We start from the raw sequence: 23687 nt of genomic DNA, 5'->3' as shown, positions 1-23687 counted from the left end.
GAGGCTGCGCGAAGGGGCCGAGCCGGCTGTTGCGCCAATCAGAGCTTAGTCCCTTGACGTCGCGCGGCGGGAGTGGGCGGGGCCAAGGAGAAGTCGGCCTCGAGGTTGGCAGTGAGGTGAGAGGCTCCTTGCAGCGGCTGGGCTCGGAGAGGAAAGGTACTGTGACTGATGGCGCTTGGATGCATTGTTGCCCTCATCCATAACCTCCTTTAGATTATATTATATTAATTAGTTGTATCATTGACTCACTTTTTCCTCCCAAAGGAGCTCTTACATGGTGCTGGATGCATCCACACTGTAGTTTTAATACAGTTTGAAACCACTATGGAATCTTGGGGGCTGTAGTTTGGTGAAAGCCCAGCACTCCTTGGCAGAGAAGCTTAAAGACCTTGTAAAACTCCCAGAATCCCACAGTATTGAGCCATGGCAGTGAAAGTGGTGTCAAACTAGATTCATTCTACAGTGTAGATTAGGTATGGGCAAAGTTAGGCCTTCCAGGTGTTTTGGACTTCGAATCCCATCATTCCTAACAGCCTCAGGCCCCATCCTTTCCCCCCTCAGTACAGGATTTCAATTTACTAGCCCATTCTGTCATTATTAGTAGGAAGAAGTCCCAATTTATGTTATCAAAATCCTTTTCTGTGTCATTAATTTCATCGGAATCAGCAGGAAAAAAACTGTACAGGATTTCAATTTTTATACTAAACTATACATTTACCGTGTTTCCCCGAAAATAAGACAGTGTCTTATATTAATTTTTGCTCCCGAAGATGTGCTAGGTCTTATTTTCAGGGGATGTCTTATTTTTCCATGAAGAAGAATTCACATTTATTGTTGAACAAAAAAAAATGAACATTTATTATATACTCTACAGTAGTTGTCATCATAAACCAGCATAACCAGACAAACTGTGAATCCTACCAAGAATTTCTTGTTACTACCAATATTTCCATGTACAACACTTTATGGTACGTACATTTCTGGTGTTCTGTTTGGCGGGCATGCTTCCAAGCAAAAACTTTGCTAGGTCTTACTTTCGGGGGAGGCCTTATATTTAGCAATTCAGCAAAACCTCTACTAGGTCTTATTTTCTGGGGATGTCTTATTTTAGGGGAAACAGGGTAGTTTCAATTTTATTAGACCCTAAAAATGGCATTAAATGTGCATATGCTGACTGACTGACCTTCAAATAAGGAGTCTAGATCAGCAACTATTTCAGTTTGAGACTTCACATTTTGGGAAACTTAGTTTAACACCTGACTGGCACTACAACTAAAATTTGAACAAAATTGGAGACGTGATATTAATGAAGACATTGTGGCATTGAATGTTTGCCGTTTATATGTATGTTAACTGCCCTGAGTCCCTCTGGGGAGAGAGGGCGGTCTAGAAATAGTTTATATTATTATTATTATATTATTATTTTCCTTAATCCCTCCTTATTATCCAAGATATTCGCTTATCCAAGCTTCTGCCGGCCCATTTAGCTTGGATAAGTGAGACTCTACTGTATTATTTTATCGAATTTTCAATGTAATCATTCAATTTCCACTGCTTTATTTTCCCCTTCTTCTTATCAGTTCCAAGATGGAGGCGACATTAACCGCCAGCGAGATTCGTCAACGCTTCATCAATTTCTTTGTGGAGAATCAGCACACCTATGTGCACTCTTCTGCCACCATCCCCTTGGACGACCCGACTCTGCTCTTCGCCAACGCTGGCATGAACCAGGTCAGAGATATGATGGGTGAAGAGAGTAGAGTGTTGAAAGACCAAAAAAGCCCCCAAATTTTTACCTTGGAACTTATTTCCAGGCATATCAGAATCCGTAAGTGGGTTACTGTGAGTTTTCCGGGCTTTATGGCCATGTTCCAGAAGCATTCTCTCCTGATGTTTCGCCTACATCCATGGCAGGCATAGAGGTTGTGAGGTCTGTTGGAAAACTATGCAAGTGAGGTTTATATATCTGTGGAAGGTCCAGGGTGGGAGGTGTTAGCTCTAAAAAAATTTAAAAACTCTAAAATCTGGACAGTAAATAAAGAACAACACTCAGAAAACTTAGGAATTCCAGATATGAAACAATCAGGGCCAGCTAACATCTCCCAACAAAGGATTCCCCCAGATAGAAAGCAGCTGTGCTTTGAAGCTGCAAGACCATTCAATGCTAATCAAGCTGATCAATTGCAGCATTTATTTTATTTTATTTATATTCTCCCACCCTGGACCTTCCGCAGATATATTGGATAGTTTAATAATAATAATAATAATATAATAATAATAATAACTTTATTTTTATACCCCGCCCCATCTTCCTGGAGGGACTTGGAGCGACTTACATGGGGCCATGCCCGACACAACAATACAATAACAGCAATAAAACAAATGTCACATCAATAAAACATCAACATCAGTAAAACAATCATAAAAGTCAGCATACAGCATAAAATGTTAAAAAACGGGAGGCTAAAACACAGATCTGGCCAAAATGCAGAAAACTTCAACCTGGAAGAGGTAGTTTCATAGCTAGTTTCCAATAGACCTCACAACCTCAGAAGATGCTTGCCATAGATGTGGCCGAAACATCAGGAGAGAATGCTTCTGGGACATGGCCATACAGCCTGGAAAACTCACATCAACCCATGAAAGCCTTTGACAACAAAATCCATAAGATTGACTTATACGTGAGCATATATGATAACTGAAACATGTTTCTTTCAAAGCAAAACTCAAGGGCAGTTTTACCAGTTCTTTCCTCTGCTGCCTTTAGGGTATATAGGCCAGAATTGTTTCCTAAAGCAGAACTTTTCAAATATTTCATGTTGGTGATGCAAGTTTTAGACATGCATTAATTTGCGACCCAGTAATTCAGTTTTACTAGCAAAATGGAAGTTAAACCAACCCCTTTTAAGAGATATGAACACCTACCTAATAACTTGTAATATGTATGTGGGCGCAACATTTCTCATGGAAAGTTTCCTTTTATATTTTTACAAAAGATAAGATGGCTTATTTTGGATAGACTTGGGTTTCTTATCGCATTGACATGACACCACTATACACTGCAGCCGACACGCAAATGTGTCATGACAAACAGTTTGGAAAGGTTTCTCCTAAAGGCACCAAATCCCATCAGATCTTGAAAACTAAGCATGGTCACCCCTGGTTACTACTTAGATGGGAGACCGTCAACAAATGCCTAATGCTGTAGGCTATATTTCAGAGGAAGGAACTGACAAAAGTTCCTCATGAGTATTCCTTGCCTATGAAAACCCTATGAAATTCATGATTTGAAAGCACATACTCATGCATACATACACAAAGTATGCCAACTTACAATTAAATACAGGATTTAAAAAAATCAAGGTTGGCAACTTCCACGCCCTCTGGCCCCAGAGGGTAACACCTTTCCCATATATTACATAGTTTCTTAGGTGAAATCACCAATGTAAGGAGTCTTTTTGTGAAAACCAATGAGTTCACGAAACCTTCTAATCTCTGGGAAAAGGTGTATGTGGCCTGCAAACCTCTGCAGATTGCCCATTCTTGTTCTAGATTCATGAAGATGCTTGATTGGATTGTTTGCAGGGTGCTCTTGAGTTGAAATACTGCTCTTGTTCCCATCTAGTTCAAGCCCATCTTCCTCAACACGATCGACCCCTCTCACCCCATGGCAAAACTATCGCGAGCTGCCAATACTCAGAAGTGTATTCGGGCTGGCGGGAAACACAATGACCTGGACGACGTTGGCAAAGATGTCTATCATCACACTTTCTTTGAGATGCTGGGCTCCTGGTCTTTTGGAGATTACTTCAAGGTATGGTAGAGATTCTGCCAGCATGATGAATATTTAGCGTCTGGATTGTTCTTTTACAGCAGCTTCCAATCTTTAGCCCGCCAGATTATTTAAGTAAAGGTAAAGGTTTCCCCTGATGTTAAGTCCAGTCGTGACTGACTCTGGGGGTTGGTGCTCATCTCCATTTCTAAGCCGAAGAGCCTGCATTGTCCATAGACATCTCCAAGGTCATGTGGCCGGCTTGACCTTGTCATGTGGCCGGCTTGACTGCTAGGTTGGCAGGAGCTGGGGCTAACAGCGGGCGCTCAATCCGCTCCTGGGATTTGAACCTGGGACCTTTTGGTCTTCAAGTTCAGCAGCTCAGCACTTTAACACACTGTGCCACCAGGGGCCCCGTAGGCATCAGGCTCAGTTAGGGGACTAAAAATAAAAGATTAGGCATGTGTGTTGAGTTATTACACACCTCCCCAATGTAATGCAGTTTGACCTTTTTGTTTTTGTGTTATTTCCGTCTCCTCTGGAGTTATGGTAAATTGTTCTAAATGTTAAAACCTCAAAGGCCCTGTTTTCTTTTCTTTTTCATCCAGGAACTGGCTTGCAAATTTGCCCTAGACCTGCTCACCAAAGAGTTTGGCATCCCTATTGAGAGGCTGTATGTCACGTACTTTGGTGGCAACGAGGCGGCTGGTCTGCAGCCAGATTTAGATTGCAAACAAATCTGGCTGGATTTAGGGTGAGTTGTGTAAGCGTTTTCTAGGATATTGATTGAGCTACTTTTGTGTCTAGATGATCAGCCTTTCCTGGTCTCAAGCCACTCTTGGTGCATGTGAGTCTCCTCCATCTTGGTTCTCTCTGGATATTTTGGATTAAAGTTTTCACCATCCCCATCTAAAGTTAAAGGACTGCGGCAGTTGCAGTCCCAAAGGCTGGGGAAGGTTGGCTAGAGAAGAGACAGGCTCAGTCCTATGGTTCTCTTGTCTTCCACACCAAACTAAAAAGATACAAAGAAATTGCAAAGAAACATAAACAGAATTGCAGAAACCTGTTTTTATAAAGTTGTGCTTCTTTTTCTCAAACTTTGCCTATACCTGGCAATTGGGAGAAGAGAGTTCCATACATAACACTAAATTGTGGCTTAAATTTTCAATGTGACATAAAGGGGACAGAAGCAAAAATTCAGTTTCATATTAACAGATTGTTATTTTGTGGGAATTGGATTTAAAATGTGTTGGAAAATTCCAGCATTCTCCCTCTCCCTCTTACAGTTGGAGCAACAGGGCTACTTGATAGAATAGGGTTTCTTGCGTGTCCGGTTCTTCTGTTTATGTCTGCCGTTTAACCCCTTCCCCCTACTTGCTCTTACTAACCTTTAACATGCAGGGTTATAAATACCTTGTAAGTAGACCATGTGACCCTGGTGTCTTCCTTGGTGCCTTTGATTCATTTATTTATCTTACTACATTTATACCCTGCCCTCTCTCAACCTAAAGGGGATTCAGAGCAGCTTACAAGTTATATGTATATACAATATATTATATCAGTATTATATTTGTCAGTGTGATGAAATGTTCCTTTTGAAACACGGAGTTCAGTGAGTTTTTCTATATATTTGCCCATTATTGTCTTTTTAAATGAAGTCTTAGTCATTCACTAGGCATGTCTTTCTTCGCAGTCTTCCAGAGGACAGGATTCTTCCTGGCAGCATGAAGGATAACTTCTGGGAAATGGGCGACACCGGACCCTGCGGACCCTGCAGTGAGATGCATTACGACCGGATTGGGGGCCGTGACGCTTCACACCTCGTGAATCAAGATGATCCTAACGTTCTGGAGATATGGAATCTGGTGTTCATACAGTTCAACAGGTGGTGCAAGAATGACAACAATCTTTACAACAACTTAGCAACAGTATTGTGACCAATGTGGAAAAGTATTAGAAATGGTAAAGGGAGAATTATTAGATGGGAAGAAAATATGCATTCCAGCACATAGAATACATAAGACGTGAGTAGTTAATAGAGAAGGACACTTTATACCAGTTGGATAAAGTGATTTGGCCTTTAATTAAGTAAGTTCATTTTTCTATTAGCTCCTGCCTGGTAATAATTTAGAAAGGAGTCTGATCATGGAGCAATTATATCACATTAGATCTGTACTTGCTTGTTGATGTCAAGGAAGTATCTGTTTAAAGTAGTTAAAGTGCTTTGATCTCTTTTCAATCTGGCTCACTTGTTTGCCTGATCCCTTCCTGCTGAGTTGTCTTTTCTTTTGCTGTGATAGGAACAGTTCAGAGACAATGACCTTTCTAGCGGGGAGATTCCCAGAGTTGTATTCCATTCCCCCCCCCCCCCCCAAATATTTAGACTTACAGGAATATTGTATGATCTTGGGAGACTTCACTATGACGAAATGCAGGGATCACATTCCCTCAAGCTCTGTCCACAGCAGGGAATGCCTTTGGTTGGCAGAGAAGGAGGTTATTCTGACTTTCCAGTGTAATAATGATGTGGGTTTTTTTTTCTTATGCTAGAGAGGCTGATGGGACCCTGAAACCTCTTCCCAAGAAAAGCATTGATACGGGCATGGGCTTAGAGAGGCTGGTGTCTGTGCTACAGAACAAGATGTCCAACTATGATACAGATCTCTTTGTGCCTTACTTTGAGGCGATCCAAAAGGTACTTGCACAGATGCATTGTAGGTGACTATGTGAACGTACGTACTGCCTTTGGGTGCTGTGTCTCTGACTTCTCTTAAGTGAAAACTGCATGACTAGATCTTCTTGGCTGTTACGTTTGGCGCAACGTGCCTCTTTCTTCTCTCTAAACTTCTCCACCAACAAAGTTTTATGTTTTGCTGTGATTACTCTTTTCTATTTAAGATGAAACCAGTCTTTGCAACCCGTGAGTTACCTCATCAGTTGGGACACAGAATCATAAACTGTTAAAATTCGAAGAACCCACAAGGATTTCAAAACAAAGGTGGAGAGTCCATTACAGTCCCAAGGCAGTCTGTTTCACTGTCATACAGCTCTTACAATAAATAAAGTTCTTTATAATGTTTAGGTATAATACACAGCCAAACCAAGAAATAATATTTTTTCTTGGTGTTTTGGCTTTTAGGCCTGTTGACGGGGTCATTTGGGGCCCTGATTCAGAAAACTGCTTTGGATAGATTGCATCAGCTCTGGTTTCTTAGATATGGTTATCACGGTTTTCTGTGGGCAACCAGATGAAGATTGATGGATGTTCTAATAGGGGAAAACTGGTGTGAGTTTTGGAGTTGGCAGATCAAATATACCCAGAAACAAGGCTAACATTTGGGGCACCAAAATGTGTTTTGGCCAGTGATATATTTTCTTGCAGTGAACAGCAACAGTCTTTGCATGATTTGGGCCAGAAGTGCATAGATAGAACGTTAGGTGAGATAGCAACCTCATGCTGCAGATATGGGGCCTGAATGATAGGGAAGACAGAATAGCCATATGTCTTCTCTTGTGCACAGTGAAGCTGTCGGCTTCTGTGGATTTCAACTTTCTTCCTTCTCTATACTCCTGGATTGTTATTAATCATGGCGGCTGGGGCTTCTGGAAACTGAAGTCCAAAATGCTTGGAGGACCAAATGTAGTGCAATGGGTGGGTTGAGTGAATAGGCCAGAGGGCCTCAAAAATGTCGTTATGTCTGTGATCACCTCTATTGTTGCTTGTTTACATACATTAAGTGCTTCTCCAACACCACTACTCTATTTCTTCTTCATCACAGGGCACTGGCTGCAGGCCATACACTGGCCAGGTTGGTGAAGATGATGCAGACGGCATTGACATGGCTTATCGTGTACTTGCTGACCATGCCCGAACCATCACTGTGGCCCTTTCTGACGGTGGAAGGCCTGACAACACTGGGAGGGGGTAAGAGCGCATGTGGTTTCCCCCTTCACGTTAGTTGCATGGAACTTGTGTTGGAACCTGAGTTAAAAAAAAAAAAAAGATGCAATTGTGACTCTAGTCTAGACCAAAGCTTCTTCAACTTTTCCACTTATGACTGCTTTCAGTCTGAGAAATGTTTATGTATATAGATATATTAAATAGGTATACAAATCAGACATTTACTGATAACAAACCAGCATTTGCAAAGCTTGTTTAACATAGTGATTTTCCTTTTTATGAAACATAGCTGAAGCATCTTCGAAAGAGTCCACTGTAAACACTGCATAACATATTGGTGTAAATGTCTAAAACAGACACTATGTAGCATTCAGAAACTTTTATTGTTGCCAATATTTTTGTGATCCCAACATTGAGCCAAAGGGACCCTATCTGAGGTCAGGACCCACAGTTTAAGTAGCAGTGGTCTAGACCAGTTGCTATTGTCAGCTTTGATAGCAACAGACCTCCATGGTCTGTTAAGTAGTTAATAGGAAAATGGTTGGACTATCATTTGGGGCCCTTTGAATGCAAAGCATGTGTTTTGTTACTGTAATCTCTTTCACACCAGTAGGGAAGATAATACTGATTTTGTTCAAGCAAAGAATGATTTTGTTCAGGCAAAAGAATGATCCTTCAGGAATCCTTGAATCACAGGGTAACACCAGTTCTGAGGTTATCATCCCAGGAAACTGGGTGGTAGTAATGGACCTCAATCCTGTAATGCTCAACGTCGCATAATACTGTTCTTCAATTCTAAAATGCACCGTTTCCCTAAATAAAAATAGGACGTGTCTTAGAATTGCTGGTTTATTTTATGTATTTTTGTTGCTGGTGGTACTGAAATTAGGTGTCTTACAACTGAAGAAATACAGTATGTCCATAAACGGACCTGCATGAAGCTGAACTAAATCCCATGGCTTACTGAACAGCCTCTGGGTTTGCTTCATGTTATGTTTTGTGGGGAGTGGGTAGCATTTATATATCCTTATAGTCAAGCATGAAATTATTGCAACCAGGACTGAAACCACTGAAGGAAATTGGTGGATTTCATGGGGAAAGTCGTCATTTCACATCTAGCATAGCATAAGCAATTCTCTTATTAATCCTGCTCCCAACAACAACAATATATTTTATTTAATACCTGATTCTCCTGATGGCTCGAGGCAGGGTACAACAAAGTAAAAAACATGAACGTAAAGTAAAAACAAGGCACAACATGGCTGTGTAGGAGTGAGGAACGGAGAGACTGCTCAATAAGTTGAGGAAAGGGGCTTTGGAGGGCTGAAGGTGATACTTCCACAGCACCCTATGTAGGCATGCATAAAAGAGAGGTATGCACGTGTATGTTCCTACCAGGATGTAAGCCATTTTCTATTAATTGGACAGTATGAGAGCTGGGGCACTGCCAGTGAATTTGGGCATTGGGTGCAAAGGCTGACCTCTGTCTTACTTCTTTTGCCCTTGTGTAGATATGTTTTGAGGCGCATTCTTCGCCGCGCAGTCCGCTATGCTCACGAGAAACTCAATGCACCCAGAGGGTTCTTTGCCACATTGGTTGATGTCGTGGTGGAGTCCTTGGTAAGCTTTTAAGCCCTTTCTCTCCCAGTAGCCATCAAGGATTACATGGCTTGCAGGGGAGTTGCGTAACTTCGCCTAACAGCTCTTACTGCTTTCAGGGTGGTGCCTTTCCCGAACTGAAAAAAGACCCAGAGATGGTGAAAGATATTATCAATGAAGAAGAGGTCCAGTTCTTGAAGACACTCAATAGAGGGAGACGCATCCTTGATAGGAAAATTCAGAGCTTGGGGGACAACAAAGTTATTCCTGGTGAGAAAGTGAATGCTGTCATGTGCGATACTTGCTTAAGGGTAACTTCATGGTCTTAAGCTGTAGTTCCCAACCTTTTTAACCAAGGACCACTCTCCAACATTAGTACCAAAAGGTTACGAATCAATTTTTGGTCAACTTTAGATTCAGTTTGGTTATTTGGGGTGCTGATTCAGAAAATTGCATTGGATAGACTATATCAGCTCTAGTTTCGGATAGAGAACACATGCCATGCAGTAGTTGTCATCTGCGTGCCCACAGAAAACCATATTTAATAATCTAGAGCTGATATGGTCTATCCAGTGCAATTTTCTGAATCAGCACCCTCAATAACCCCAGAAACAGGCCTAAAAACAAAGACAACAAGAAAAAAATGTTTTTGGTTGGGATTTGTTATTATCCGTAGTAGTAGCAGTGGTGAGGCTGCGGACCAAAGTTTAGTTGTTGCGGACCACTAGTGGTCCACGGACCACAGGTTGGGAACTACTGGTCTTAAGGAAGTTAAGGCAAACTGCATGCGGCTTCAAAGCAATGATCCACCCCTCAGTGTCTCGTCTGAACAAATGTCTCTGTAGAACAAGAAGGGATTCCTCTTTCCTGACTTAAAACATCATGCAGACTTAACTTAAAATATTATGAAGACAAAGGGAACAAATGTAAGAGTGATACAGTTCTCCATGAACAATTTCATGAGCCATGTTAACACCTATGAGTATGTCTCATCATGGCCAATCTTGTGTTGTCAAAAGCTTTCATGGCCAGAATCACTGGGTTGCTGATCACTGGGATGCCTGCCACAGATGCAGGCGAAACGTCAGGAAAGAATACTTCTGGGACATGGCCCTAGTGAGCCAAGGTCACCTTTATGAACCCTGCAGAAATCCAACATGAGAGAACTTGGCAAAGTTGTATGGTACGCCATTAGTCTGATTGTTGCCGCTTCCTCTCTCATCTTTCTCCAGGAGATACAGCCTGGCTGCTATATGACACCTATGGCTTCCCTGTGGATCTGACTGGGCTCATTGCAGAGGAGAAGGGCCTCAAAGTTGACATGGAGGGTTTTGAAGAGGAGAGGAAGGCTGCCCAGGTGAGACTTGGCTCATCACCAGCTGAGAGGTCTAGTAGAGGACAATGTTTAGCTTTCCAGAATGCAGCAGAAGAGTAATTTTTCTGGAGGCTCAATTTTTTTAAAAAAAACAAAACCATAAAATTTAAATATTAAGTGTATATAGATTATATATTGCCAGTTGCCATTTCTTGTGAGGAACCACAGCATATCTACTTCTGGAACATGACTATACAGCAGTGTAGGCTAAAAGGCAATTCTTTTTACAGCAGTTTAAGGGCCAGTGAACCAGTTGGGATGTAAATAATCACAAACAGCATGAGTCAGAATAATAATAATAATAATAATAAAAACTTATATAACACCCTATCTCCTCAAGAGGACTCAGAGCGGTTTCCAATAGCAGACAATACAATGTGAGTATAATTTTTTATCTCTGTAGCTAGGCCCTTAAGTCTATTAGGAGTTGGGTGAAAGCAGGAGTGGACATTCGGAGAACCCAAGCTTCATTAAATCAGGCTACCCCTCTTTGTCCTTTTCCATTTTCTACCAGTTAGTGAACATGGATTTCCATGGGATACTGAGGCTGTCTTTTACTTCTTGGTTTGTTACGTTCTCAGCTGAAGTCCCAGGGCAAAGGGGGAGGCGATGAAGACCTCATCATATTGGACATCTATGCAATAGAGGAACTCCGCTCCAAGGGACTCAAAGCCACAGATGACTCTCTGAAGTACAACTACGCATCTGATCCCAGCGGCACCTATGGTAGGTTCCAAGTCATTTCTTTTAACACAGTTGTTTCTCTCATATTGGGAGGATGCTTGCATCAGAGAATGTGAAAAAAATTATGAAACAAATAAATCCAAAATTGTATGACTAATGGATAGCAAGGGAATGAAAACAAAAGCTGAATCACGAATTTATAGATTGGATTCTTTTTAATTGCCAATTTTGCTTAAGATGATTTTGGTTTAGAACATTTTCTCCCATATCTCAGTTGGGTTGGGATAGTGCAGCGCTAGACCTGCATATCCTTGTCAACCCAGTTGACAGCTATTTTTGCATGACCCAAAACCAGCATAGTGTATTGGATTAAGTGTTGGATTCCCACTTGGCCATGGAGATCATGCTCTGTCAGCCTCAGAAGAAAACCCCCTGAACAAAATCCCAAATGGCTTGAAGTACACAACGACGGCCTTTCCAGACAGGCTCTATATTCCAGGATCTGATCCCAGGTTTTTAAACTGAATTATATGAATTCGCGCTGCCAGATAATCTGGGATAAACAGGAAACTTGGGATCAGATGCTGGGATATATAGGACCTGTCTGGAAAGGGCCCTTAGAATCATAGAACTGAAGATCACATGGACCATCTAGTCCAAATCTCTATCATGCAGGAAATGCACAATCAGAGCACCCCCAACAGATGGCCATCCAGCCTCTGTTTTAAAGCCTCCAAAGAAGGAACCTCCACCACACTCTGAAGCAGTGAGTTCCACTGTTGAACAGCTGTCATGGTCAAGACGTTCTTCCTGATTAATCTTCAGGTGGAATGTCTGGCATTTATTTCTTATGTTTTTCTTTCTGTTGTTTTGTATTCTTGAAACTCTAATAAATACTAATTTAAATGGAAAAGAAGCTTCATTGCTAGAAGTATTGTTAACAGTGATAGGTTTGTATTTGCATTAATGGAGCCCCCAGATGGCGTAGTGGACTAAATGACTTGAAGGTTGGGTTGCTGACCTGAAAGCTGCCAGGTTCGAATCCCACCCAGGGAGAGCGCGGATGAGCTCCCTCTATCAGCTCCAGCTCCACGCGGGGACATGAGAGAAGCCTCCCACAAGGATGGTAAAAACATCAAAAACATCCGGGCGTTCCCTGGGCAACGTACTTGCAGACGGCCAATTCTCTCACTCCAGAAGCGACTCAAGTTGCTCCTGACACGAGAAAAAAAATATTGTATTAATATTTAGACTGTGTGTTTCTCAGTTATGTTTTTTAGAAAGTAGGTGAAGAGACTTGACTTGTGAACTACAATGTTCCCTGGGATGTTTAGAATGCTACATCCTTCCAACATCACAAAGATTTTGCCAGTTCCTCTTCCCTGTTTTGCTGTGCAGTTTCCTAGGGCAGTAAAGAGCCCTTTTGGTCCTGAACCGCACTGTTCTTTCCCACTGTATAGAGTTCCAGAGTCCTGTGGCGACCGTGAAAGCCCTTCGCCGGGAAAAGGTGTTTGTGGAGGAGGTTTCCACAGGCCAGGAGTGTGGGATTGTGCTGGACCAGACCTGCTTTTATGCTGAGCAGGGAGGACAGATCTATGATGAGGGATACCTTGTGAAGGAGGAGGATGAAGGCAGTGAAGATGTAAGTCTGATTAAAAGGATTCCTGATAATTCTTGGTGCTCAGAATTTAATGGCCGGGGTGGGAGTGGTATTGCTGTCAATCTTCCCCTCTCACTGGTGTCTTGACTGTGACCTATTTCTGCTTTCATTGGTCTTGGCCAAGGATAGGGCCTTTTGTGGGATGGTGCTCCAACTCCCAGAATAGCCTTTAGCAAATTTGGGAGGTGCAAGCATTACCATCATTTAGGTGCCATCTTAATATCTTATTGCCTTAGGCATTTCATGATTGAGCTGCTGCTTCTCTTGTTTTACTTCTTACTATTTTGCTAATCAATGAGATCATTTCTGTTACATTTTTTTAGTGTTTTTATCCTTCGTGGTGGAAAAAATATAATTGATAAATGTTTAAAGTGACATCCATCTCTGACGTTTGTAAGTTCCACCTTGGGGAGGAGGGTATTTTAGTTGGTGTATGATTGACAGAGCTGCCTTCTGAATATACTCCTGCCATATTCCTGCCTTTGTTGGTAGTCAGCTGACACTTGTTCTTTGGTTTCTGCAGAAGACAGAGTTTACTGTGAAAAATGTACAAGTGCGTGGAGGCTATGTCCTCCATGTAGGCACAGTCTATGGCAGCCTGAAGGTGGGAGACACTGTGCGTTTGTATATCGATGAGGTAAGTGACTCAAGATGGAACAAAGGAGCTCTATTCTGCATCCAAAATCAAAGTACAAATTCGTGGCAGCCAAAGACTCACATTCCATCTTATGATAGGTCATTTATACAATTCCATTTTTATGCTGTCCTTCCTCAAGCATATTACAGTAGAGTCTCACTTATTCAACACTCGCTTATCCAACGTTCTGGATTATCCAACACATTTTTTAGTCAATGTTTTCAATGCATCGTGATATTTTGGTGCTAAATTCGTAAATACAGTAATTACAGCATAACATTACTGCGTATTGAACTACTTTTTCTGTCAAATCTGTTGTATAACATGATGTTTTGGTGCTTAATTTGTAAAATCATAGCCTAATTTGATGTTTAATAGGCTTTTCCTTAATCCCTCCTTATTATCCAACATATTCGCTTATCCAACATTCTGCTGGCCCATTTATGTTGGATAAGTGAGACTCTACTGTACTTAGCAACAGCCTGTGAATTTTCACCTACATTTTATTGATGTGGGCGTGTGTCATATGTATTTCGATAGTGTTGTGTTTTATTGTTCTGTTGTACCTCTTCTTGCGACTCGAGGTGGGTAATACCGTTGTTGCTGTTGTTACTATCATTATCATCATCATCATCCCTGTGAGGTTGGTTAGGCTGAGGCAGCAGCTGTCCTAGCATCATGCAGAAAGTTTGATGGCAGATGTAATCCAAGGTTTCTGACACTCCTATTATGCTGCCATAACATGGAGCCCCCAGTGGCGCAGCAGATTAAACTGCTGAACTTGCTGACCGAAAGGTCGGCGGTTCGAATCCTGGGAGCGGGGTGAGCTCCCGCTGTTAGCCAACCTAGCAGTTCAAAAACATGCAAATGTTAGTACATCAATAGGTACCGTTCTGGCGGGAAGGTAACGGTGCTACATGCAGACATGCCGGCCACATGACCTTGGAGGTATCTATGGACAATGCCGGCTCTTCGGCTTAGAAATGGAGATGAGCACCAACCCCTAGAATCGGACACGACTAGATTTAATGTCATGGGAAAACCTTTGCCTTTACCTAACATGAATTATCAGAAATAGCCAAAGACTATTTGGAGACCAGGATGGCTGACATTTGTATTCTCAGGGACTGCACTGTCAGATATTCATTTGGGAAATTGTCACTCACCTTCATCTCTACTTTGCAGCCAAGGAGGAGGCCTGTCATGAGTAACCACACAGCCACCCACATCCTCAACTTTGCCTTGCGTGCTGTTTTGGGGGAAGCCGACCAGCGTGGATCTTTGGTTGCCCCAGACAGACTCCGGTTTGATTTCACAGCCAAAGGTGCTATGTCCACTCAGGAAATCAAGAAGGCAGAAGCTATTGTGAATCAGATGATTCAGGAAGCTAAGGTAGGATGGGAAAGAATACCGTTTCTACTGCTGTGTTACAGTGAGTCCATATTCCTTTGTTGCCTGCCTTAAATTAAATGGCTTACTTAGTTGATTAATTAATTAATTAATTGTAGGCAAGTGCATGGAATATATTCCAGCCAGTCAGCCAACTAGCAAAAGCATGTATTCCTACTTGACTGGTCAGCCTGAATTCCATGCTAGTAGAAGAGGAAGCAAACCTCCTTCTTACACAGACAGCACAAAAATGAAAGATCCAGCAAAGAAGGGACACAGTATATGTATTTCAAAGAATCTCCGTTGTGTACATGTGACTACAATTCTTTATAATCACCCTCAGTGCATGGGCCTTCTCATCAAAATTTGGGTTTCACACATGAAAATAAATGCTTGTTTTTTGTTATTCCCTTGTGTTATTTTAGAAACACACCTTAGTTCTCTTAGTTAACATGTCATTCTGCAATACAGAGCAGCATTGTAATGACCTTGATTTTTTCGCTTGACTTTGCATATATGCCTATATTTGACCCACTTGAACTTATCTACTACAAACTTCTCTAGTATCTTTTAAATGATTTTTATTGCAAATTTCACCGGCGTATGACAGCATAACCAGTCACTCCATGCATGGCAAAGAGTTGGGCTACATGGCTTTTGTGGTCCCTTCCGACTCTAAGATGCTATGATTCTAAGAGGAAACTTGTAGGATGATGATACCAGCTTGGAGAAGACTGATTCTAGTATCAATTTCTCCATGTTATAGACTAGTGATTAAGGATTAGCACAAAGGAGATTCTAGTGAAGTTGACAACAGTGGCCATAGCTTTGCTAAGTGAGGTCTGGCCCCTGACTTGGAGTCTTCTTTGGGCATGCTGGATTGGATGTGTTGTGGAAGTTATCTTAAGGATCATATTTCTAAGCTTTGAAGGTTCTTTTATCTTTATTGTGGTCTATTCTCCAGGTGGTGTATGCCAAGGAGTGTGCGCTGGCAGCTGCCAAAGCCATCCAAGGCTTGAGAGCAGTGTTTGATGAGACCTACCCTGACCCTGTCCGAGTCGTCTCCATTGGCATCCCCATTGAAGACATGCTGGCAGACCCCTCAAATGCTGCAGGCGCCATAACGTCTGTTGAATTCTGTGGAGGAACGTGAGTACAGCCAGAAGGTCTAGGGAGAAATTACAGGTTGCTGGGTGCTGTCTTTCTTCTTTGTACAGAACTTTATAGTGTGTTGATAAGTATCTGTTGCTTGTTCACATATTTGAGTGTTTTGCATTGAGTTTAAAGAATCTACAAAAAGGAGAAGATAGAATCCATTTATTTACTCTTTAATAAAAAGAGAACATACTTTAATCAGCAAGTAACAAAGCACCAGAAGTATTGACGTGTAGATACAGCAGAGTCTCTGCTGGAACTCAAGCTTTAACTGGCAAAAAAATCAAAGATATAATATTTTACATACTTTAAATAAAAATTGAAATAAAATAACTTTATTTCCATCATTTCCATCATTTCTATCCCGCCCTTCTCACCCAAAGGGACCCAGGGCGGCTTACAAAACTGGCAGAATTCAATGCCAATACACAACAATACAAAAGAATAAAACATAAGCAGTTAAATACAGATTTAAAACAATACAAAATACTTGAGCCATTCATCCACAAAACCTTGTACATAAACCTTAGTCCAGACAGAGTCGAAGCCAACAAAACTTTTTCTTTGAACTCTTGCTCGCATAGCCAGGTCTTCACTTTCTTTCTAAAACTCCAAAGGGATAGCGCCTGCCGGATGTCACTAGGGAGGGAGTTCCACAGCAAAGGAGCCACCACTGAGAAGGCCCTGTAACCTTGGATAACCATGGATTCTAGGAGTTCTACTCCCAAATTATAGGGACCCATATGAGCAAGTCACTATATTAAAAGATCGTTTGGAACCTCACAGCCATCATAAACGGCTGTGATCACAAACTTTCAACTACCATTTAAGTAAATTGCATACTGCATTCACAAATCTTTTTTATAATACAGCAAAACTGTTACATTAAATTCAATGTGTCTTTGTCTTAATTTGCTTTTAATTGCTATATTGCAATATTAATATCAAATCAAGAGTTTGTGATATGATATCGTATGAGGTATAGTATTTGTTAGGCATATTTTTAGTAGTAACTCTCAAGCAACTAGAAACTATATTAATCCAGCATCTATTCATTCCCATGGGTGCCCGTTAACTGAGAGTTGATTGTAATTCATGATTAGAGCAATTCATACTGAAGACTGTGAATCACTAAACAACTTGGGCTTATTTGTTCTCCAGAAAAAAAGTGTCAGTGCCTTGTGTCTGAAGCCAGATTCTTCCAGTTGGTAACACCTTCTGCTTCAGTACTTTGTTAGATTGATAAATCTCTGCTATGTCCACAGGCATTTGCAGAACTCCAGCCATGCAGGTCACTTTGTAATTGTGTCAGAAGAAGCAATTGCGAAGGGCATCCGGAGAATAGTGGCAGTCACCGGAGCAGAAGCCCAGAAGGTGAGTTGTAGGGAGTGGGTAGATGTATGGGGGTGGTTTAGTTATAGAGCTTGGCGAGCTGTCTTTTTGGACCACAAGTTCCAGAATCTGCTGCTGGCTAGAATGATAGTTCAGAATGAAAACTTTTTCAAGCTCTGACAATTACATTGAACTGATAGATAATAATAATAGTAATAATACTAGTAATATTAATACTTTATTTGTATTCCGTCCTATCTCCCAGAGGGGAGTCAGGTCAGATTCAGCATACACACACAAAAGCAATCATTCAATGCCTATAAACAACAAAACACAGATTTTGGCTCTGAGGGGTGGTGCTCATCTCCGGCTCTCTTTGTGTGTGCAGATAGACTCATAGAATCACAGAGTTTGGAAGAGATCCCAAGGGCCATCCAGTCCAACCTCCTGCCATGCAGAAAAACACAGTCAAAGCACCCCAACAGATTGCCATCCAGCCTCTGCTTTAAAGCCTCCAGCAAAGGAGATTCCACTATGCTCTGAGGCAGCATATTCCACTGCTGAACACCTCTTACCATCAGAAAGTTCTTCCTAATGTTTAAGTGGGATCTTTTCCCCTGCACTCTTGAATCCATTGCTCCATTGTGTCCTTGTCTCTAGAGCAGCAGAAATCAAGCTTTCCTCCTCCTCAGACATATGGATGCATACATGTGGACCTACACACTTCAGTACTACATACAAATCCAGTTTGAATGAGTAATAGTTCATTATGGTTTGGGCTGAACTCTGGATACTTTGGCATGCTGGAGAGTAAAAGTCATCACTTTTTAATTGCTAATTTAGTGGAACGAAGAACCGTTTACATTCTTCTCTTCAAGGCACTGCGGAAAGTGGAAAGTCTTAAAAAGCTGCTCGCTGACCTAGAAGCCAAAGTGAAGGTTCAGACCGCTCCGAACAAAGATGTCCAACATGAGATTGCAGACCTTGGCGAGGTATGGAAGCCAGAGAGGAAGAGGAGATTGTAGTAGATTATTTAGAATTTTTATCAGATGGCTCATCTGAGTGTCAGCTAAGGTAGCACCAATCTGCCAAAGGGTGGCCTGTGGTGATTTCTAGGCAGGGCTGTATCCACCTCCCCAAAGCATCTTAAAAATATATTTATAAGGAAAACACATTCTGATACACCAAGGAATTGTGCAAAATTGTTATGAATTGTTCTCTTTGTTTGTGGCATAGACAATTATTGCAAGCCAAGAAAAGGGAACTTCACAATATCCAAAGTAGACTCCTAACATCCTCTTGATGTCATTGCAGGGTTTCTGAGATTAAACATTAAGTCAGGTTTACTTGCAGAGAATCCTGAGGGCTAGAAATAAGTTCAGTGAAAGTTTGAGATTCTATAAAGGTAAATCCTGCCCTTGTGTACCACAATCTTAGATGTGAAAAAATTGGGAGCTTTGCTTGTAGTAAAGAGCATAGATGTCCTGGGTTGTTGTGACTTGAAATTCTCCTATCTGCAGAGCCTGGCTACTGCTGTCATTCCCCAGTGGCAGAAAGATGAACTCAGAGAGTCTCTCAAAGCACTAAAGAAGATTATGGATGATCTAGATCGTGCCTGCAAAGCCGACATCCAGAAACGGGTGAGTATCCCTCCTCCTTCACTCTCCATGTTTATATATAAAGCGTTCATCTGTACACCAATCTACTGTATATACTTATATGCATATCTAGAAATTTGAGTTTAAAAAATCACCCCAAAAACTTGTACATTTATCAGTGAGTCAATATAAGAACTGTAGCTTAGGTCTTCATCCAGAACAGAAGTGTCTCTGATTAAAATGACAAAACGTGAGAACATAGTCTGTCCCTGGAGAACTAAAAGAAGCACCAACTTCTGTTTCTCTCTGCTGCAACACCGCTTCTGACAGCGCTTTTTTGATCGAGTATATCCATGAGTATATACAGTATGTTTCCCTTTGAGACATGTGCTAATGGTAAACAAAAAAGGGATATGCCTCCATTTTTAATGGAGCCATTTAGCTGTCTCTTATTATGTGGTTGCCACCATATGACAGCATTTGCATCTCCTGCAGCTTCTTTCACCAATTCCTCATGAAATCGGAACCTCTGTGGCTGTAGTTAACAGATACCAGAGGTTGAATTGTCTCACATGTACTTATAGTGTTATATTTGCATTTTAGAAGAAGCCAGCCTGAGTCAATCTGTACTGACAGGATGTGTGATCTGTGAGCCATTTTTGTTGCCTCAAAGCTCCCCGGGATCAGAAAATGCCACCTAAGAAGCATGGAAGCATATTCACAATGTTTACGGCCACCCTGATCTAGTTTAGGTCCAAGACAAGCTTTTTTTGAAACAGTAAATGAGCTGTGCATAATCTCCCCCTCCGCATGCACACACACACATGCAATATGTACAAATTCATCTCAAATTTACTCAGTCTATTTGTATTGTGTTATCAGTACTGTCTGAGGTCAAAATATATTAAACATGTCTATCTGCACCTGCTGTATGCTTTTTTTCTATCACTGGCATCTCCCGGGATAGTAAATGGGCCGAATGGCTTCTTCTCTGACTGTTCCCATAGGTTCTTGACAAGATGAAACAGCTCATTGAGGCTCATCCTAACCAGCCGCTGGTCATTTTGGAAATGGAGAGTGGAGCATCTGCGAAGGTAACTCCCATAAGTGCTGGTAGTATTCCTTGTCCTTCCATATTTTTCATTATTTTAATAGCACAGATGAGTTGTATGGGTAAAGAGAGACATTGAAAAGGTTACTTTTGGGGATTGCAACTCTTAGAATCCCCTAGCCAGCATGCCTCTGAGAGATCCTTGAAGTTGTGATCACACAGAGTAGTTTTTCCAAGCCCTAAAAGGGAACCTACATATTCTGGTGTGCAACAGCCTCTGCTCAAATATTACATAGACGAAAACAGGCAAGAATACAAATTGCCTTGAATTCCAGGGCTGGGGAAAAGGCAGGATAACATAGCAACTCCCCCTTTACAGTTTTCACGGTTCCTGTGTAGTTCAGGAGAGTTTGTCTCCACAGTCTTAAGGGTTCTGCTGTAATTGTGCCAGTTTAAGTATGGAAGCAAAGTAGTTTTATGTGCTGAGGGTGTCTTGCAGACTTTGGGAAAGTGATGGGAAAACCTGCTCCCTAATTTTTTAATGATCATTGCTTAGCCCAGGCCAGTTTCTGTTCTGATCGGAAGGAGCAAACCTGTCTTGTGCCTTTGTTTCTGAACTTTACACATACCATCTTTCAGGCGTTGAACGAATCCTTGAAGCTCTTGAAGACACATTCGCCTGAAACAGCAGCCATGCTTTTCACAGTGGATAATGATGCCGGCAAAATTACCTGTTTATGTCAGGTTCCACAGGTAAATCCAGGGTTCTTGGGATGGGATTGCAGCACTAGTGAACCCATCAACTATCAGTGGTCATAACAGGAATGATTTGAATAAAGAGAGGAAAAGATTCTGCATTTTTCTGTAGAGAGGGAAGGGTGTCCTGCAGTCGTTTTCCTCTTCACAGGAAAAAGAGCTGTTGGTACTTACCTGTGAGATGTTCATCTTGCGTTGAGGGGACAGAGATCTTCCTGCATTGGTGCAGTGACTGATCATGGTGCTACACATAAGACCAGTGCATAAAACTTGAATAACTAGTCTTTGAAAGTAAGTTATACTTTGATTGCAGAGGAACTGGGAAAAGGCCTTTATTTGTTTCTGCTTTTGGTGAAAGTAGTGGAGTATAACCTGCATCATTATTATTATTATCATCATCATTTCTATTCTGCCTTTCTCACCATAGGGATTTAAGGCGGCTAACAATCATAGAACTTAACCTAATAAAAATGTAAAGTAAGAGAAATACAAAAATAAAAAGTGGATATAAAGTTAAGATACAGTTTAAAATGACATTTAAAGCTCATCCTCCCACAACCCAGAAACATGGCAAAGAAATGGCTGTACCTGCTTGCAAAAGGCAAGTGGGGATAGAACCATCCTGGTCTCTTTTGAGAGGAAATTCCAAAACATCTGCCTCCTCTACTTAGAAAATGACCACCTCACAAGTGAGTACAATTGGTCTTTTATGTCTGGGATTATAGTTGCAAAAGTAATGATATTGATAGTGGTTAGACCCCTCAAATCATTAGCCTTGGTTATAAATATATATAAAACATAACACTATGTAACAAAATGTGAAAAACAAATCTCTTCCTGGTTTGATAGTGTTGCTTCCTGTTTAACTGTGTGTGGTACTTACTTTGAAAGTAATTGTTACGCTAGAGATCTGCTCCCATCATACTCTCTCCATACTCTGGGTTTTCTGTAATATTAGAAATGCTGCCCATGCGTCTTGCTCTTGAGCTGTTTTAGGCCCATCTAATATGCTGTTTTCCTATCTTTCCTAGGACGTCGTCAGCAAAGGCCTGAAAGCTAGTGAATGGGTTCAGCAGGTGTCAGGCCTGATGGATGGCAAGGGGGGTGGGAAAGACCTCTCGGCTCAGGCGACCGGCAAAAACACTGACTGCCTCAAGGAGGCCCTGGAGGTGGCCACGGACTTTGCCAAGCTGAAACTGGGCGAGCTGAAGAACTGAACCGCCTCATTGAGGAAATTCAGGCAAGGAAGCTTTTGTCCGTTCAGCCAGTAGGTTAACAGTTTTGTGATGACTGGAAACAGCGTTATGTGCATTGTCCTTCTAAACTCATCCGCTGAGGCACTAACCAAGCAAGGTGGCCATGTAAGGCAATGCCTTGAGCATAGAATGTGGGAGCCAGTGACTGCACAAGTTCGAATCAAAATGTGGTAATAATCTTGCACATAAATATCACGTACTTCCTGACTCTCTAAACTTGAATGTCTTTGTACAGTTTACAATGAGACATTGCCCACAAATTCTTTGTCTGCTCAAATGCTTGGGATGTTCTGCATGTGCAGGGCCAAACCTCAACACTTCTGTCATTTCATCCCTTATCTCTGTAACTGAAAGCTCCTCCTCCATTCATAGTGTTAACCTCTGTTGTAGCAAAGCCCAAGCCAGGTATGTTCTGGCATGAAGAGTTGTGCTTAACTAGGTTCCATGCTGAATAAACAAATGTGTATTTAAATGAGTGTTTTGCTATAGAAACAAAAGCAGTGGCCACATGATGTATAGCCATGTTTTAGTGTGCTATGCTCAAGCACCTCAGGCATATAAACACATTTCCTTCCTGCACAGCCAAGAATAGCAGTTTGCATGTGTTTCTATCTCTTTAATTGCAGTTTGATGTCTCAACAATGACACATTGTGCTTACGAACGGCTTGTCTCAAGCAAGCCAACTTCTAACTGCTTTCTGAAGTGCTTTATTGAAACCTACTATAGTCAATGTTTCCTATAGTTGCAAGTATAGATGACACACAAAAAGTTGTGATCGACTGAAAAGTGAAATTGAGGACCACGAGCAAACTATGCATGTGTATGGAGAGGAATGTTCAAGGCTCATTAGCTAACTCTTTCACATCACTCCCCAGTACATCATTGTTTAGTGCGAGTGAAAACATATAACCTCCATATAGTACCATCAGCATCAACTAGCATAGCCAGTGCTGACTAGTTGCCATTCGCCCTGGTCAGCATTTATCAATGGTGAGGAATAATGAGAGTTACAGTTCATCGACACCTGGAGAGTACGTAAAATATGAATCCTTAATGAGAAGGTATTTGCAGAAACTGAAAGAGTTATATACTAAGAATAAATAGCTGACATTTCTATATTTCAAGAACCCATTGTTCTTAATGTTCAGGAGATTCCACCTGAACACTAGGAAGAATTTTCTGACCGTAAGTGTGGTAGAAGCTCACTCTTTGGAGGCTTTTAAACAGGCTGGATTACCATGAGTCAGGGGTGCTTTTCCTGCATGGCCTAGATGACCCATGTGGTTTCTTCCAACTCTGATTCTGACTCTAAGATTCTTAGTATCATATAATAATAATAATAATAATAATAATAATAATAATAATAATAATAATAATAATAATAATTTTATAATAATACTTTATTTTTGTATCCTGCCTCTATCTCCCCGCAGAGATTCGGAGTGGCTATCTTGGGGCTAAGCCCAAATAATCACAATAGAACAATAAAATACATACATAAACACAACATAATTAAAACAG

The 23687-nt window shown here is 41.4% G+C and overlaps 1 protein-coding gene across 1 annotated transcript; it reads left to right on the top strand.

Annotated features, from left to right (window-relative positions):
- The first annotated feature begins 7 nt into the window (after window positions 1-7).
- Window positions 8-22637, top strand: aars1 (alanyl-tRNA synthetase 1). Its single transcript, XM_003225340.4, has 21 exons — window positions 8-156; window positions 1581-1731; window positions 3626-3814; window positions 4381-4526; window positions 5466-5657; window positions 6323-6467; window positions 7552-7697; window positions 9185-9293; window positions 9392-9542; window positions 10505-10629; window positions 11229-11373; window positions 12792-12973; window positions 13515-13628; window positions 14814-15020; window positions 15982-16166; window positions 17438-17546; window positions 18383-18496; window positions 19025-19144; window positions 20110-20196; window positions 20793-20906; window positions 21941-22637. Exons 2-21 carry the CDS (start codon window positions 1588-1590, stop codon window positions 22124-22126), a joined length of 2910 nt encoding a protein of 969 aa, XP_003225388.1. The 5' UTR covers window positions 8-156; window positions 1581-1587; the 3' UTR covers window positions 22127-22637.
- The last annotated feature ends 1050 nt before the right edge of the window (window positions 22638-23687 follow it).

Source organism: Anolis carolinensis, unplaced genomic scaffold, assembly GCF_035594765.1.
Source record: "Anolis carolinensis isolate JA03-04 unplaced genomic scaffold, rAnoCar3.1.pri scaffold_9, whole genome shotgun sequence".
Lineage (NCBI taxonomy): Eukaryota > Metazoa > Chordata > Lepidosauria > Squamata > Dactyloidae > Anolis > Anolis carolinensis.
This window is presented reverse-complemented; position numbering and strand designations above follow the sequence as displayed.

Excerpts from the sequence above, each read along its gene's own strand:
- aars1 (XM_003225340.4), top strand. The coding sequence starts at position 1,588 with ATGGAGGCGACATTAACCGCCAGCGAGATTCGTCAACGCTTCATCAAT. Across the intron at positions 3,815-4,380 it reads CTTTTGGAGATTACTTCAAG|GAACTGGCTTGCAAATTTGC; the intron begins GTATGGTAGAGA and ends TTTTTCATCCAG. Across the intron at positions 20,197-20,792 it reads AGAGTGGAGCATCTGCGAAG|GCGTTGAACGAATCCTTGAA; the intron begins GTAACTCCCATA and ends ACCATCTTTCAG.